This window comes from Pelecanus crispus, chromosome 13 (assembly GCF_030463565.1).
Source record: "Pelecanus crispus isolate bPelCri1 chromosome 13, bPelCri1.pri, whole genome shotgun sequence".
Classification (NCBI taxonomy): domain Eukaryota; kingdom Metazoa; phylum Chordata; class Aves; order Pelecaniformes; family Pelecanidae; genus Pelecanus; species Pelecanus crispus.
In genome coordinates, this window is record NC_134655.1 from 2,815,095 (window position 1) to 2,831,339 (window position 16,245).

Sequence of the window (16,245 nt, forward strand, 5' to 3'; positions counted from 1 at the left end):
CCCATAATCAATTATCATTTTCAAATTTAACCTAACACACTAATTATCTGTTTTCCAGTTAATACTTAAGGTATTTTTCTGTGGCACTTGAGTCACAGGCTCCCAACGCTGGATATGTCGGCATGTTCACTCAACAGATCCAGAGGTTACTAATACAGTTGAAGCTGGTGGGGAAGAAATAAAACCTGTCAATACCTGTCTGCTGAACAGTACACAGAGTTGCCTCAAAAACTGAAAGTAAAAGCTGATAAAGGAATTGGGCATAAGCCTCACGGAATGAACTGGAACATACCGGTTTGTATTATTACATATTAGCAACCATACCAAGAAATAACCAGCCATTAGAACAATTTCTAATTTTTCTCATCTTTTTTGGTGGCATTACTGAGCCAAAACACTGCAATTATAACATTTAATTTCCATTTTTTTAATGCAATTAAGATGTCTAATTCAACTGGTTTTATATTACAGTAGCTGTTCACATAAATAGTACAGATATGCACTGCTCTTGACAGGTACACAGTTACAAAAGCAGCTCTCTTGTATTTAGTTTGCTCTCCGTGTGGTGGGTTTTGTATGAAAAGCATTCTTGATTTCTAAGCATGGAACAATTTTAATTCTTAATGCGTTAGTACAACAGTGCGTTGGAAAAGTACTGAGCTTCTACAAAAAAGCTTTACAATTTTAAAACAGATTTTTTTTTTATTTAAACAAGCATAGGCAATTCTTATATTTCCACAACAAGATAAATATCCCAGTTAAGCTAACAGCTCATCCTACAGCGTGCCATAGTGATGGGGAAAGGGCTAACATTAGTGTTATTTACAGACATGTCCAATATTAACCCAGTATGAAAATTAAAAGTATGTTCAAGTGTGCAATTAAGTTCATATTGTTTTTTCAGATAGTTGGATTTCTTGCAAAAATTCCTCTACGACTCACGTACATTTAGCTGGGATGACTTCTCAAAGAACTCCTCATAAGCACAATCTTGAGGACAAAATGTTTATCAGACTGGGATGGCAGGGGCTGGGTGGGGGAAAGAACTTAATACTCTTCACAAAGAAAAAAAAAAAATTCTTAAGTGGGTAGATGTCTTTGGACAAGTGAAATTTAACACCCAAACTGACTAGATCTTGAAAACCCTAATTAAAGAAATTTTCTGATTTTAAAAGCTTGAATTCAGAGAAAATGCTTTCATGAGGGAAGATTCACTCCAAGTCTTTACTATACATTGAGGTACCACTCAAAAAGTGGCCATAAAGGAAGTGACTTCTTTGCCCATCACTATCACACTAGCTGCTTGGCCATAAATTCCGATCTCATTTAGACAACACTCTCTCTGTTACCAGAAGCTAGGACTGCTCTGCGACAAATGGGACAAGTGGAATTTTCCGATAACCAGCGATCAATGCAGTGGACATGATACTCGTGCGAACAAGGCAATTTACGGAGCTTGTTGCCTTCCGTGTACTCTGTAATACACACGCTACAGGTTTTCAGAGCATCGCTCTCACCAAAATTCCTCATCGCTAGGTTGTCAATTTGTTCTTTGGTGAGTCCTCTTGGTTGGTCATCGTCATCTTCGTTTAGTAGGAAAAATTGTGCTAGGCTAAGGAATGGTAGAGAACCACTTTCTTCAAATGTGACTGATCCCCTTGTATTCCGACCTTCCCGTCTGGCACCAGATGTTGAACCACCTTCATTACCACCTTCATACACCTCCCCTGAGCTAACGTCTGTACTTTCATTGCTTGAAGTACCACCACCTCCGTTCTGTGGCTCAGAAGCATCCACGTTCTGATTTGGAGCTGGGCCACTAGGATCTGCATCACTATCACTATACATGAAGTAACTCAGCTCTCCGAAGCCTGTCATTATCTGCCTTAGCATAGTCTGAATAGCAACTGATGTAGTCTCACTCAAGCCTGTGTTTAAGATCCTACGGATAGGAATCCTAATGGTACTGACGTAAGTTCTCACTCCAGCCCGTTCTGAACGTGAAAATGTGCGCCTAAACCCTCCCCGTTCGCTTTCGTAAGTGACTGTGTTGTTAGGTGTCTGGGACCTGGACCGAGTTCTGTTGGCTATGCTGTCCCTTTGCCGGTATTCTCCTGGACGAACTCTTCTCACCTGAAGATCAAGTACTATGGTAGGAGGCCTCTGCCCAGGAGTTGCGGACTCGCTGGTGCCGTTAGCTTCCGAGGAACCTGCTGCTTGAGGAACAGGTCTTGTTTCAGGGGTTGAAAACAGAACTGCATTTTCACTTGGCATCTCAGTCCCCACTGCATGCTGCCTTAATGTCACATGCTGCCTAGTTCTAGAGCTTCCCTCAGCTTCATTCACTGAGGAGTGGTCAAGCGTTTGAGATGATGTATTGTGATGAGACCTGCGAGGAGTCTCGCTCACTGGATTAATAGGTGACCTACTTCTATCAGTCCTAGCCCGCGTTCTCCGCTGTTCTGGACTCCTACTTCTCGCTCTCCTCTGCCCTCTAGGAGGGGAAGCTTCCTCAGTTGTCAGCTCCTCCGAAGTGCTCCTTTCCGATCCAGGCTGCCTTACAGATGGCGATTCAGACCTTGGAATTTCAGAGTCACTTTGGCTGTTTTCCAAATCCTCCCCAGTGGAAGGCTCTACAGATGGCTCATTCTCAGTTTCTGGATTTGTGTTCCCATTATTACGGTTGACATTTATTTCCAAACTGAATCTGAAGTCACCGCTATTTGGGTTAGTCCGGCTCACTGCTCTCCAAGACTGGTTTCCTCGTTGCCCGCTTCGTGTTGTGTTTCCAGTCTGTCGGACTGAATTAAGCCAGTCTATTATAGAATCTCCATTTGAAACATCTTCTGCAGACTCCGCACCTGAGAAAAAGACAGGGAACTACCAAAATTAGAGTACTGAGCTAATTTTGGAGTGATCTTTTCCAAGAACATAATTGCTTAGTTTAACAAGTGACAATTTAGAAGTGCTTAATCCTATCGAGTGCTATTGTGGTTTCACACGTAGCATCACAATTCTTATCTATCGGAGCTCTTTAAAGGGAGCAGGAGTGGACATTTTTCTAGTACATAAGATAGGCTGCAGCCATCACATAGCAAACAAGTCATCAAAATAACACATATTGTTTATTATAAGTAAAATGGAAAGTCACATTTCAGGTGTCATAACACATCAATATGCTGTGTTTTCCTTTCCAAACAATTAAGTGATCTATCGACTGCTAAATAGAGAACTAAGTTTGTCCTGACCCTTCACTTGAAGAATGGCTTTATAGCAAATCTATCCCACTAAAGAATGAACCCCAGTAGTAAGTTCCAAACATCCTCCACCAATCTCTATAGAAGGGTGATAACAAAAGCAATACAGCATCTTTGGAAGGGAAGAATGGTGAATAAAAAAAAAGAGGGACTGCCAAAAAGCATCCCAGAAGGGAGCAGACAGGAAGGCAATCTTAAATTAAAAAAAAAAAAAAAAAAAAAAAAAGGAAAGAAAGAAACCTAAATGCAACTTTATCTTGATGCAAATAACAGATGCGTTATGAGTGAAATCTGTCCCAAACTGACCTCTGCAGCAGATAATCAGACATAACGTTCACTTAGTTTTGAAACAAAGCTCACCTTGCACCTGCCTAGGCTTAACTTGTTCCACTCCTGCACTCTAGTTAAGGTCCGTATGGGGTGCTAAAGTTAAGAGTTTTCACAAATACTATATATACCTCTATTCTCATCACTGTTTTGCTGTGGCGGACCTTCTTTAACTTGGTGTAGCCTTCTCAGCAACTCTTCTTCAGTAATTTCACCTTAGAAAATAAGCAAAATTTTCCAAAAATATTTCCAAATCATATGTATGGCAAGCATTATCAAAAGCTTCTAAAGAAGGTACAAGCCACCGCTTGTCTCTTTTTCTAATTAAATCCTGCCATAATGAGACTGCCAACCAGGTTGCTAAGGGGAAGTTCAGACACTTCAGCACGACTGTCCCAAGTAAGTTTTGCTGAAGCTGAAAGATCCAACAGTTTCAACCTATTCAAGACAGATGTGCTTTCTGGTTCTGCAATCTCTACAACACATCAGCAATTTTCATCATCCTATACCAAATTAAATGGCTGTCCAGAGTAAAATATTTAAGATAAACCTTTTTTCATGTTTGTGAAGGTGTTAAATTAGGTGAAGTCATGTTTTAAATTAGAACTATTTTGAATTAGGTATCATCCTATAAAAAGTCAATTTAAAGTAATAAGTCAATTGAAAACTGACATAAAAAAATGCCCATGCAGAATCTCACACCAGACTGCTTATCCTAGTTACAAGTATCCCTAACCTCACCAGCACAAAATTTTCCACACAGATGCTTAAGGGAGATTATTTTTCGATCAAAAATGTTTAAGGGTCCATAACTGGAACTGGGTCAACTCTGGGTGTTCCCGCCAAGTTGTGTACATGCTAGACTTTTGTATCTTGATGAATCCATGTCATCCTAACTACCTCTCCACTACTCAGGGGACCGCTCAAATTTGAGTATGCACAAATTAGTAAGAAGCTACTTCCTACCATGGAACACAACTGCAGCACACAAACTAAATGGGTGAAACAGTTTCAGGAGAACAGAAAATGACACAAATCGCCTACAAGCAATTCTAGTAAGATGTACATACATAAGCATTACCTACCTGGTGTTCCTAGCAAATTGTTATCTCTCATAAGCCTGTAGTCCTCTTCACTCAGGTTGTTTACAAAGTGATAGAAAGCTTCTTCTCGATCTAACCGATCTAGCTGACTCTGACGTTGTGCTTCTGATTGATCGATATTTCCTTTATCACTAGAATCTGAGCTTTCCATCTTGATGAGTGGAAGAGTACCTGAAAAGGAGAAAATAAATCCTTCATCCAGCATACTGAAATATAGTATGAAATTTAGGTATGTTTAACCTGTACTACGTCCTTCATTGTTATCCTGAAATTTGGCGGGGGCAGGGGGGAGTAGTTTGCTAATGAAGCCTCAGTTAAGATAAGCTGCATAACCACAGGGATCACAAATGAAGTAATTCTCAAAGCACGAACCTCTTCAAGAAGTACAAACAAAATCTATGCCCATCACTATCAACTACTCAACAAAGCAGCAAGTACGAACACATGGAATAGTATCATCCGTAACCCTTAGTCCATCCTTACATAGTTGACTACGTGTCCACGACTACCCACTTCTTAGCATAAAATATTCCTAATACTGCAACTGCCTCACAAATCACAAAGTAGTAGTAGTAGTAGTACAAGGCATAAGCAAGCCATCCTTGATCATGCCCTCTAGCTCTAAATGAGCATGGGATTAAGTGTCCATCACTTCCTCCTGCCTGGCACTATGGTGAGGAAAGCAGAAATCAATCTAACTTACTGCCTGCTATGAGAAGCACCCTCTTTAACATCCAAGTGAATTTTAACAGAATGAAGGGGTGATGAAGAATTCAAATATAAAAGACAAAAGATGCCATGGAACACCATGTGTAAAAAAAAAAAAAAAAAAACCAACCCAAAAACCACCACCACTACCCCAAAACCCAACCCAGACTATGAGTCTCCTCAAAAAAGGAAAAGGGTTTGTAAAATCAACTTTATAGTTTTATGTCAAGAGAAGAGTTTGCCTGCAAGTTTCAGCATTTGCTGAATTACTGATGCTGATGACTAGAATTTCCAGGACAAAACTCCACAGTGTATACCAGGTATAACTTCTGCTATAAAGAGCCGTCTTCTATATTGTGTATTTTTTAATATAACCTTCTCCTCATATCGCTTTTCATTTGGATGAGATCCTTGACAATGTGTGTCTCTCAAAAAAGATAAATTATGATATTTATCAAATACAGACATGGCATTCATTGATAACAAAATACATGCAAACGCAGGAGAAATTCTGGCACCACTTGCGCCATGCAAATATATCAAATGAAGTTAAAGTAATAACTAGTTTCCTTAATCACTACGCCTCGCTATTCACAACATCAAGAATTTTCCTGTACAACTGGTAGAATCTAGTTACTCAGAGAGGTGATTAGCAAGCTAATCCTCTGCATGCTAAAAAGCTCTGCAATAACATTCCCCATCAGAAAACATTCCTTTCATTTAAACCATACTTCATGTGACATGAAAATACTGGAAGAATAAAGCTTTTCTGCTTCTCACTGGAAGATTTCCAACACTTAGACATCTGTCTAGTGCAAAAAGCATCTTTTTTTGGTTTGTCAGCACAGCTGTCAAGTCAAGACTGCCCACAGTTTACATTAGTGCTTCTCCACAGAAGAGCAGCACTGCATGATCTCCAGGGGTAGTTTATTTCAGCTGCTATTGTGAAAATTAAAGTGCACTGACAACTTCAGTGTGTAACAGCAGAAAATTCCACAGGACAGGACATCCCATTATCGCAGACTTGGCAGATTATAAAATAGCTACTCCAACCCTCTTTGTCTTGAATTCTGACACAGTAGAACTTGTTTTTAAGTTAGTCCTATTAAGGCACAAATTACTTGTTGCCACTCAGTAATGCAGTATGCAAGGCTACTGGTATTATTCTGCCAAAGAATTTTACCATTTTTCCAAAGAAATTAGGTTTAATTTGCACCTTTTTATCAGCAAGCAGCAGCAAACACTAGGGTTACTACTGTTTCACATGCAAGCCCATCAGCCTTCTCTGCATTGCTAAATCTCTGGTGCAATCTAAAGACTGCATGGCTTGTCTGAAGACTTGCATGTGACATGCTGTCAAATACACCGATAAATGAACCCATTCACCGTCAAAGTTGTGCAATGGTTTCAGCAGGTATGTTCAACTTGGACTAGGCTCAGTTATGAAATCTGTATGCCCTTCAAATCTCAGACACGTATTTCTAATGAGAACATAGCTTGCTTGAAACTCAAAACAACTTTTTACAAGCTTTCTGTAGCAGAATTATGACTCCAAGTAATTTCACTTGAAGACATATTCATTCTAGAGAAGATCCCAGAAATACAAAGACAGCTGCTTTTAAAAGAAACATCTGAATAAAGCCTCAAGTAGGATGAGAGACTTTAATCCAAAATAAAACCCTGAAAGATGCATTAGTTCTCTGGGGATACACATCAAAACTCTAACCGGCATTCCCTTTTTTAGGACACCAATGAAACAAAGTTGACAATACGATTAAGAAAATAAGGGAATGTAATAAGATGCTAAGGGACAGGAGTGGCATAAAGTTTTGTAAAGTATTTTCCCCCAAATGACTGCCACCTTGGTATTTACTGACTTTAAAACACACAGAATGTCTTTCATAAAGATGGCAATATTAACATATTTGTAAGCATTAGACTAATTCTACAACAGCTTTTAAAAAAGAAAACCGCACTACGCATACAAAGCATGACATTTGGTTACCGCTTATGCTTTGTAATTTTCCTTTTAACTGCAATTCCAGTGCTTGCAGGCACCTTAGCTATATAATGCCTATTTGAGGCAAAGACATTTGCCCATCCCATTCCAGAAGATGAAGGGGTACCCTTTTTGGTCAGGGGAAAAAAGGAGAGTCAAAACAAGTGAAGTGGGAGGGAAAAAAATAATCTCTTCTTTACCAACAGACTGATGTACACTTGGAGAGGTGATCCTTTAGGAAATGCTCAGAACAAGTCAAAGTCAGTCTTACTTATTTCCAGGTTTGCTCCTCTTTTCTCCTCTATCATCTCATATCTTCCCTCCAAAACCATAAAATCAGCTATTGGTCAGGACTGAAAAGATGCTATTGCTAAGAAAAAAGCCTCAGAGGTGGGATCTTGAATTAAGAATTTAATTTACATTAGGACAATTTCTACTAGCGACAAACTCGCTGCATTTTCCTATCGGAAGCTAGTGTAACAGATTAGACTGGCCCACTGTACCCCAATTTCATGCTGTTTAGCTTCAAAGTCCTAGAAATGCTATGAATCTATATGGGATGTTTACATTGATGGAAATACAGATGGCAAACACACACATAAATGAACATCAACACATTCTCCCTACCTTACTGTTGACAGCAAACGGGATGATAGTCTTCAAACTAGAGCTCTGATGTTACAGCCAGTAAATGGAAAATAGGATTTCTACCCCAAGGCTTCTGCTACTTTCTAGCTCTTCACTGTCCACTCTGCTCATTGTCCACATTGTCCATTTTAAGCTTCACCTCCCACACCACTGCAGAGCACTACGTTACCAGACTGAACTTACTAGAATATTTAGACTACTACTGCCTCAGCATGACTCCGTAGGTCCCATCTGGCTGTACAACAGGATTTCCACGGTGGCAGTTACTACATCACCTCACTCCTGTTTCAGCGTGGTAGAGTGTTGCAGAAATAACTTGAAAACCTGTCCCTCATTCAGGATTCTGCTCTCAGCTCATCTACTGCAGAAAATTAAGACTGGCTTAAGGAAGCTGACTACAGTAACACAGGGAAACCTGATGAGGAAAAACCAACAGGTATACTATTAAGTTACAACAAAATAACCAACATTTGATTATCTAATAAGCAGGTACACTTCAACTCTGTTTCTCTTTCTTCCAGTGGTTTAGTTCAACTCAAAGTAAGACTTGTTCTTATCCAAGTTAAAAGATTCAGAATTTCCTTCTTTAGTGTCCTCCCTTGTCAGCACCGAGTTGACAAAGGGTGGGGAAGGTCACATCTATGAGCAGGAAGTTCAGCGCTGTTGATTAGTGCCAACTTCAGCTGAGATACCCAGCAACGAAACTCTCTTTATGGGGAAACGACGGGGGGATGATCACCTAAAGGTTGCACAAAACAAGAGAATCATAGCTAGAATAAACAATTTTATCCTTTAAAAAAAAAGAAATGAAGGAAAATATTCTTCAGCAGCTGAATATCCAGACACATTAACTACAGTGAATTCTTAATTGGTGTTCCCATCCTGCCACAAGTCAGCAAAGTATCTTCCCTGCAGTTATGCTTCAACAATCTCAGAGATTTCAGAGCACAAATGACTAGCTGTTTCTCCACTGCTGCTAGAGATGCAGGAGCAAAAACAGTAATCCCACAAAAGGTATTGTTTGCTACATTCTTTTATTCAAGAGGAAGTAATATGCTCTTTTGGATAGAAACAATTTAAGAGGACTAGATATTCCTTCAACAATGCAAAGTTATCATTCTTACATTTTCCCTTATGCCAAGTCGTGTGTAAACTAAATCCAATCAGTCAGGAATTTACTACTGCTTAAAAACAATCTAGTGGGACAGCAAGCAGTGATAAAGTACTTGCATTGTCCATTTACCTTCAACAATAACAACGCGTATCTCCATACTGCTTAGCACTTATGGACTACAGAACTCTTCCCAGAAAAAGTACTAATGGAGCACAAGGGACAGTGATAAATCACTAGCTCTTCCTCCTTCAAAAATGTGTAATATCTCCTGACATTAGTTATCCGTATTGAATACCAAGACGCTACCTTAGCCTGCATTCCTGATTTTTTAAATTAAAAAAAAAAATTACATAAAACATTAGAACTCTCGTTAAACTAACGAGGTAAAACTTAGAAGATACGACAAACTCAGAAATCACTCATTTGCAGGGTTAAAAGAAAAAGCTATACCTTAAAGTTAGAATCTCCATTAGATTTATGGGGCAAGTCCCAAATTTTGGCAGGAGAAAGGCACTGAATTCAACTGCAGAAACAACTCAGATGCTCATGAGCTAGTTGTGCAACAAAAATTTCCTCTAAAATGCCCCCCATCTAGGTGCTACCCGTATTTCAGCGTTACATGAGAATATGTAGCGCCCTGTATGTTAGGAACATTTCCTGAATTACCTCACATCCCAGCAACATAATTAATACCTTTATATAAACAAAAGAGATGATGGCAATATGAATAAGTGTTTCATAGATGTGCTCTGCAGAAGCCTAATTTCTCATTTATGATTCATAACCTCATCTTAATTAGGTACTTCAACCGGTAGAGCACCTTGCTTACTCCCAGTCTGCAGAAATTATCAAACCCTTTTACTAAAGAAGTGACTCAGTAGTGGAAGCCAGAAATACTCATTTTTTTGTGTTGGGTTGCTACAGATTAACTATTTTTTCCTCCCCTGCTTTCACTGAACATACCTCAAAGACATTTTAGCTCTACAGCAGAAGTACAACACAGCTGTCTGTTCAAAGCGCTTTCCATGAACTCTGACTTCAGCAGCTCTAACATACCGTCCCGCTTGGCAGGACCAGCCCCAGCCAGCAGTCTCTCCAATTCCATTTCTCAAATGACACAGGAACAGCAGCTGGAACAGGCAGTTCTGTTACCCCAGGTTCTTTAAGCACAAACAGAAACAACTTCATGTGCAGTATTCATCTGACCCACCCCACCTCCCAACTGCTAGATTTTCCTAGAAGAATTAAAAGTTGAAAAACAGTTTCCATGCCAGTCAGTATCCGATTTCTCAATACTCAAAACTAGCAGAAAGTAAACATAGCAGAAACTATATTTTCATCTTAAATATTTCATCATTCAAGTCTGCAAGCTCAAAAGCAGAAGCAAAAACTGACTGTCAGCGAATCCTATCATTAAAGGAAAAAGATACCATAAAACAGTAAAATGAATCAGCTATCTATTTTCATTATACATGGAGCTTCATTATGTCAAGTTTGGGTTTTTCTTCTTTTTGGGCAGGTGCACAAGTTTCCTTTTGTGATCACACCAAAGGCTTTGATAGCATAGGTACAATTCACTTGTCTACATCTTAGAAATGGTAACAAGTAACAAACTTTTCTAGTTTTCAAAGGTGCATCATGAATTTTGGATATACTCTTTTTTTCCCCCTCTGCTATTCTTACTTTCTATTGACACTCTGGTGAACAACAGATCTACGCTCTCACTAGATTTCTACTAAACCTACCACAAATTTTAAACACTCAAGAACTCCCTATGTCCTCTTTGCCTCAAAAAATACCATGGAACATGTATCACTGTTGGAAAGCTGGAAGAAAATTTTGTCTTCTATGAAGTGTTCTGTGTAAACTGCTATAAAATTTAAATGCCAGCTTAACAAGGAGTGTTAAACATCAATTCAGCTATTTCACTACCCCAGTATGTTTCAAAGCAAAGGCTGTAAAACAAGATGTCATACTGAACATGCATTTTAAACAACAGAAAGCAGATGAATACTTTTGCAGCACAGTTGCAGAAAATTCCACAGAATAAAAAAAAAAAAAAAAAAAAGAAGAGAGGAAAACATTTCAACAGAACCAACTGTTGAGATGAAGAAGAGAAACACTCTTAGATGTACTATCAATTCCTGAGAAGTCAGAAAGAAGTGAAGAAATGAGGGTACAGAATCCCAGCAGTCTCCAACAGCCCTACAGTATCTAAGGCAGAGTAGCCATCTTACTGTATAAATTCCCAACTCAAAGAGCTCTAGTTAAAAAAGAAACAAAACTCATTGCAGTTTTCCAATGCTATCTTCTGTACGGAAGGGTAAAGCTTAGCAATTCCAGAATACTGAGAGTACGTGGAACAAAGATGGAGCTCTGAAAATAAAATGCAGTAAGAACTGCCAAAATCCAGAGCTTCACATTTTATCATCTGGACTTACTAAAACAACACTTTTCACATAAAAGTTGAAAATAAAATTAAGATAGTACTGCCTTTTGCCCTCAAATTCAGACGATATCACAGAACAGAAAGCTTTGTGTATGCAAGGTGTAGCAAGTTTCCACCACTGGAGCCTCATGAAACGATGCTCTTTTGCCCCAGAAGCGAGCTTCCTGCTAGGTCAGCAAGCAGAAGGCCCACTCTGAAGCTCAAAGGAAGAAGTAATGCTGCATGCAAGTAACCAGCACTGACACTGAAAGACAGCAGTATAAACAGGATTGACATCCAAAGAAGTTGTACCCACGAAACTACATGATGACATTCATGTAGTGTTTTGATTTCTGAAGAAACAAAACTCCTGGTTAGTGAAAGCACGAAGCCAATCATAACTCACTGAATTTCAATTAAAAAAGAAAACCCCATCTTTCAGTTTACTACGGAGTCTCACTGTCTCCACAAAACTGCTGCTAATACAGCTACTACTGAAAGTAAACGGCCAATAAAACAATGACAATCACTACAACCATAACCCACACAGGAACTCTGACACATAGATTTTTGTTGTTGTTGATGTCTAGTGCCTAACAAATATAGAAGTGGAAAATAAAATTAAGTAAAATTTATTTGAATTTAAATAGATATCTGTAAGAGTTCCATTTCTGATGATATACGAAGGCAGGCAAGCTCAAGCATTTTAACAAGACTACGTGCACATACATCTTGCATATTGCAATTAAGAGTGCTCTAAGCAAAATGTTTTTAAGTTACTAAATTAAGAGAAAATGTGCACTAACTTTTCCTACATATTCAATTATCATTAGATGGTTTTATGAGATCATACAAGTCTGCAGACCTCGAGTAAAAAGCCGAGCTTCACCACTGCACATCAGCAAAAAGTTACTAACAAGTACCTCATTAATATAAACCTGAACAGTTGGAAGGAGACACAGGACTGTGTGTTTCTCATGACCTTAGCTGCAGCCAGGAACCTGTACAAAAGCAAAACGGAGTCTCTGTGATGCTTCTGGCTATCCCTACTCACCATGCAAAGGTCCTGACTCTAAGTTATTACACTGCTACGCTGTTTAGAAGTATTGTTTTTGAGATGCACAAGACTGTCATAAAAATATCTTGAAGACAGAGGTGTTCACGTTTGGTTTTATCCCTTCAAGATTAATTTTTGCAAGCTCAAGAGTTGATAAGTTTTCATCAAGACTGAGATTAAGTCACAAAAACTTGGATAAATACCCAAAAATCTTTTTTGGATTCAAATGTTTTAATACATGGAAACCGAGTTCTCTACAAACAAAATTGGAACTGCCTAGTAATGTATTAAACTATGTTGAATTGGACTTCAATGCTATCTTTAGACTCAAGTATACAAAATCATAACATTATGCTATAGCTGTAAAAAAAAAAGTAGACCACCTCCACTGCAACTAGAAGCATTCTACTAAGATCAAGGAATTTATTTTGATACATTCCCATAGGGAAGAGGAATAAAGAAACAAGCTAGGCAGGTATATTAATATATAGGTGTTTTGAAAACATTTCCATTTAAGGACCACATTATCCATTCCCCTAAAAATACCAGTACCAAAAAAAAAAAAAAAAAAAAAAAAAGACACACACATAGTGGAGACCAGACACTTGTAACACTGTTTTCCAGTACAGTACATCTTGGCATGTCTATGAATTCAGTAATATGGAAAATAAATATGATACAGATGACAACCACTACATGCTTGAAAAATGCTGGTGTGGTTATTTCAGTGACAAACATTTATGTAGTCAGACTGCTGATGAAGAGAACACTGTAGCTGTTAAGCTTTAGTGGTCTAGCATAACAAGAAGTCCTTAATTTTATAATGTGTGGTGTGTTTTCCCTTGTCAGGAGCAGGCAAGACATAATTCCAAGCTCTAATTCTTTTAAATCCAAAATGGTAAACCTGTAGAGAGAATACAGTCAGTTTAAGTGCTAGCTGACCACTACAACAAAACTAAGCATCTGACTCTCAATTAAGATAATTAACTGTACAAGAAGCAGCCAACTGTTTATTTTTTTAAAAAGACTTGACAAGTTGCTGCAATTAAAATTCAGGGACAAATTGGTGTCAGAGCTTCTTTAGCATTTTGACAACGATTTACAGCTTGAAATTAACCAGTACTGCCAATATAGACAGGGAAAACAAATCAGATGTGTGATGGTACTACTGGGTACAATCGAGTTTGAATTCTTGTTTACAAGCTTCTCTGTGTAAAGACTCTATCTTCCTGAAAAACAGCGAAACAAACAAAACTATTATAAAAAAAAAATCCGTATTTTTTGCTGTAGAACCTTTTGTAGGCTCCTTCTACTACACACGAAAATCAATACACATAACAAACGTTAACAGATACATTATATATACACTGTCTGATATTGCTCCTCCATTAAAGCGGATCACTGAAGATAAGGCAATACATATATCTAGTTTGACTTGACAATGGTTTTGAAACGCAGTAAACAGAAACCTTAAATGTCAACAAGCAGTATTAAAAAGGGAAGGAAGAACTTGTACAGGAAACTAAGGTGACAGAGCAAAGATGATGTGATTAACTGGAGAGAAACTAATAGGATAGCAATAGCAAACATCACAGGTTTTAACAGGTCATAAGCTAATCAAGACCCTTACAACAGACACAGCAAGATACGAAGAGTTCCTCTTGCCTGTCCCCCACAACAGGGCTTCTTGTCTCAACTCACGGGAAGAACAGACTGAAAACACGGTCCTGAAGAGCTGCAATTCCTTAAGTAGGCAATAAACAGTATGGCGAGGCCCAAGATAGTGGCTATAATCCCCACCACCACTCCACCCCTCCAGAAAGGGGCTACTTTCGATTCCTTCTCCAGCCCAAGCGGATACCTAGAGGGTGAGGGGCCCAGCAGCCCTCCCCGAGGGGGGAGCGCAAACCCTCCTCCAGCTCCAAATGGAGGAACAGGTTCACCCGGCTCCGACGGGAGGCCCTGCCACACGCCCCGGGAGAAGGGGGAAAAGTCCCCAGGGTGACAGAGCCCGGCCCATCCGGGGGAGACGGGGGCCGAGAGCCTCGCAGTGCCCCGGGCACACCCGCGCGCAGACCGCCATCACCGCCCCCAGCTCCATCACGGCACCCCGCTCCGCCTCTGCCGCGGGGCGGTTTCGGCCTCCCGAGCCCCAAGGAGCCAGGAGCCGCCCTGCCCTACCCGGGACCGCGCAGACCGCACGGCGGGGGCGCAGAGCAGGGGCAGAGGTGCCCCGCGGCCCCCAGCCGCCCCCGGCTCCTGGCGGGGGCCGCAGCCGCCGCCGCCGCCTCCCCTGGGCCTGGGCCTCTCCCTTCTCCGGGCCATTTTGAGAGTCCGCCTCCGGTCTCAATACTCACCGCCCGCCGCCGCCGCCCGCCGCTGCCTCCCCAGCTCTCGGTCCGCTGCTCTCCTCGCTCCTCAGCGGGCTCGGTCCTGGCTCGCCCCGCTCCGTCCGTCCCCAAACAGCCGCAGCGTCGCCCTCCCTCCCCTCTCAGGCGGCCATTTTCTGCTCCATTGTTACCAAGGAACGGGGGCCCGGAAGCGGCCGCCGACAAACGGAAGTGAAGGCGCACGCGCCTCTGCGCAGGCGCCGCCACCCCCTCCGGGGCGGGGGGGGGAGCGCGGACCAACGAGACGGTCGTGGAGGACCGCGCGCCTAGAGCGGCCCCAGCGCCCGGGGCGCCGCCATTTTGAAGCGGGGCAAAGGCCGAGGGCCGTGGCTTGGTGGCATGGAGGCGGGGGGGTGTCGGGGGTCTTCACGGCCACCCCTCAGCCCGCAGCCTCCTGCTGCCCCGCGGGGATGCGGAGGGCCCCGGGGCTCAGCGGTGCCTGCTTGCGGTGCCGTTAGGGCGCACAGCAGCAGGGCCTGTGTCCCTGCAAGGAGCCGGGCCTGTCAGTGCAGGGGCCATTTCGTGTCATAGAATCATCGAATCGTTTAGGTTGGGAAAGACCTTTAAGATCATCCAGTCCAACCATTAACGTACACTACCAAGTCCACCACTAAACCAAATAAGGTTACAGTAGCAATTTTGTGTTTCCTGGCTTGGTGGCTGGATCATTTATAATGAAAGTAAAAACTAGGAATCACTAAGATTGGAAAGGACCTCTAGGGTCATCAGTCCAACCATCAACCCAACACCACCATGCCCACTAAACCATGTCCCAAAGTGTTATGTCCGCCTGTTTTTTGAACACTTCCAGGGACGGTGACTCCACCACCTCTCTGGGCAGCCTGTTCCAATGCTTGACTACCCTTTCCGAGAAGAAATTTTTCCTAATATCCAATCCAAACCTTCCCTGGCGCAGCTTGAGCCCATTTCCTCTCGTCCTATCGCTAACTACTTGGGAGAAGAGACCAACACCCACCTCACTACACCCTCCTGTCAGGTAGTTGTAGAGAGCGATAAGGTCTCCCCTCAGCCTCCTCTTCTCCAGGCTAAAGAACCCCAGCTCCCTCGGCTGCTCCCCATCAGCCCTGTGCTCCAGACCCTTCCCCAGCTTCGTTGCCCTTCTCTGGACACGCTCCAGCACCTCAATGTCTTCTTGTATTGAGGGGCCCAAAACTGGACACAGTATTCGAGGTGCGGCCTCACCAGCGCCGAGT

At 41.5% G+C, this 16,245-nt stretch overlaps 1 protein-coding gene across 1 annotated transcript; it reads right to left on the reverse strand.

Moving 5' to 3' along the window:
- Positions 1 to 264: 264 nt before the first annotated feature.
- On the reverse strand, positions 265 to 15,014 carry RLIM (ring finger protein, LIM domain interacting). The gene is made up of 4 exons (XM_075720547.1): positions 14,999 to 15,014; positions 4,670 to 4,858; positions 3,716 to 3,799; positions 265 to 2,861 (listed from the first exon to the last, which is right to left on the reverse strand). The coding sequence occupies exons 2-4, from the start codon at positions 4,836 to 4,838 to the stop codon at positions 1,327 to 1,329; spliced, it is 1,788 nt and encodes a 595-aa protein (XP_075576662.1). The 5' UTR covers positions 4,839 to 4,858; positions 14,999 to 15,014; the 3' UTR covers positions 265 to 1,326.
- Positions 15,015 to 16,245: the final 1,231 nt, after the last annotated feature.

Coding starts and splice junctions, on each gene's coding strand:
- RLIM (XM_075720547.1), bottom strand. CDS start 4,838: ATGGAAAGCTCAGATTCTAGTGATAAAGGAAATATCGATCAATCAGAA. Junction 3,800..4,669: donor CAATTTGCTAGGAACACCAG/GTAGGTAATGCT, acceptor TTATTTTCTAAG/GTGAAATTACTGAAGAAGAG. Junction 2,862..3,715: donor AAACAGTGATGAGAATAGAG/GTATATATAGTA, acceptor TCTTTTTCTCAG/GTGCGGAGTCTGCAGAAGAT.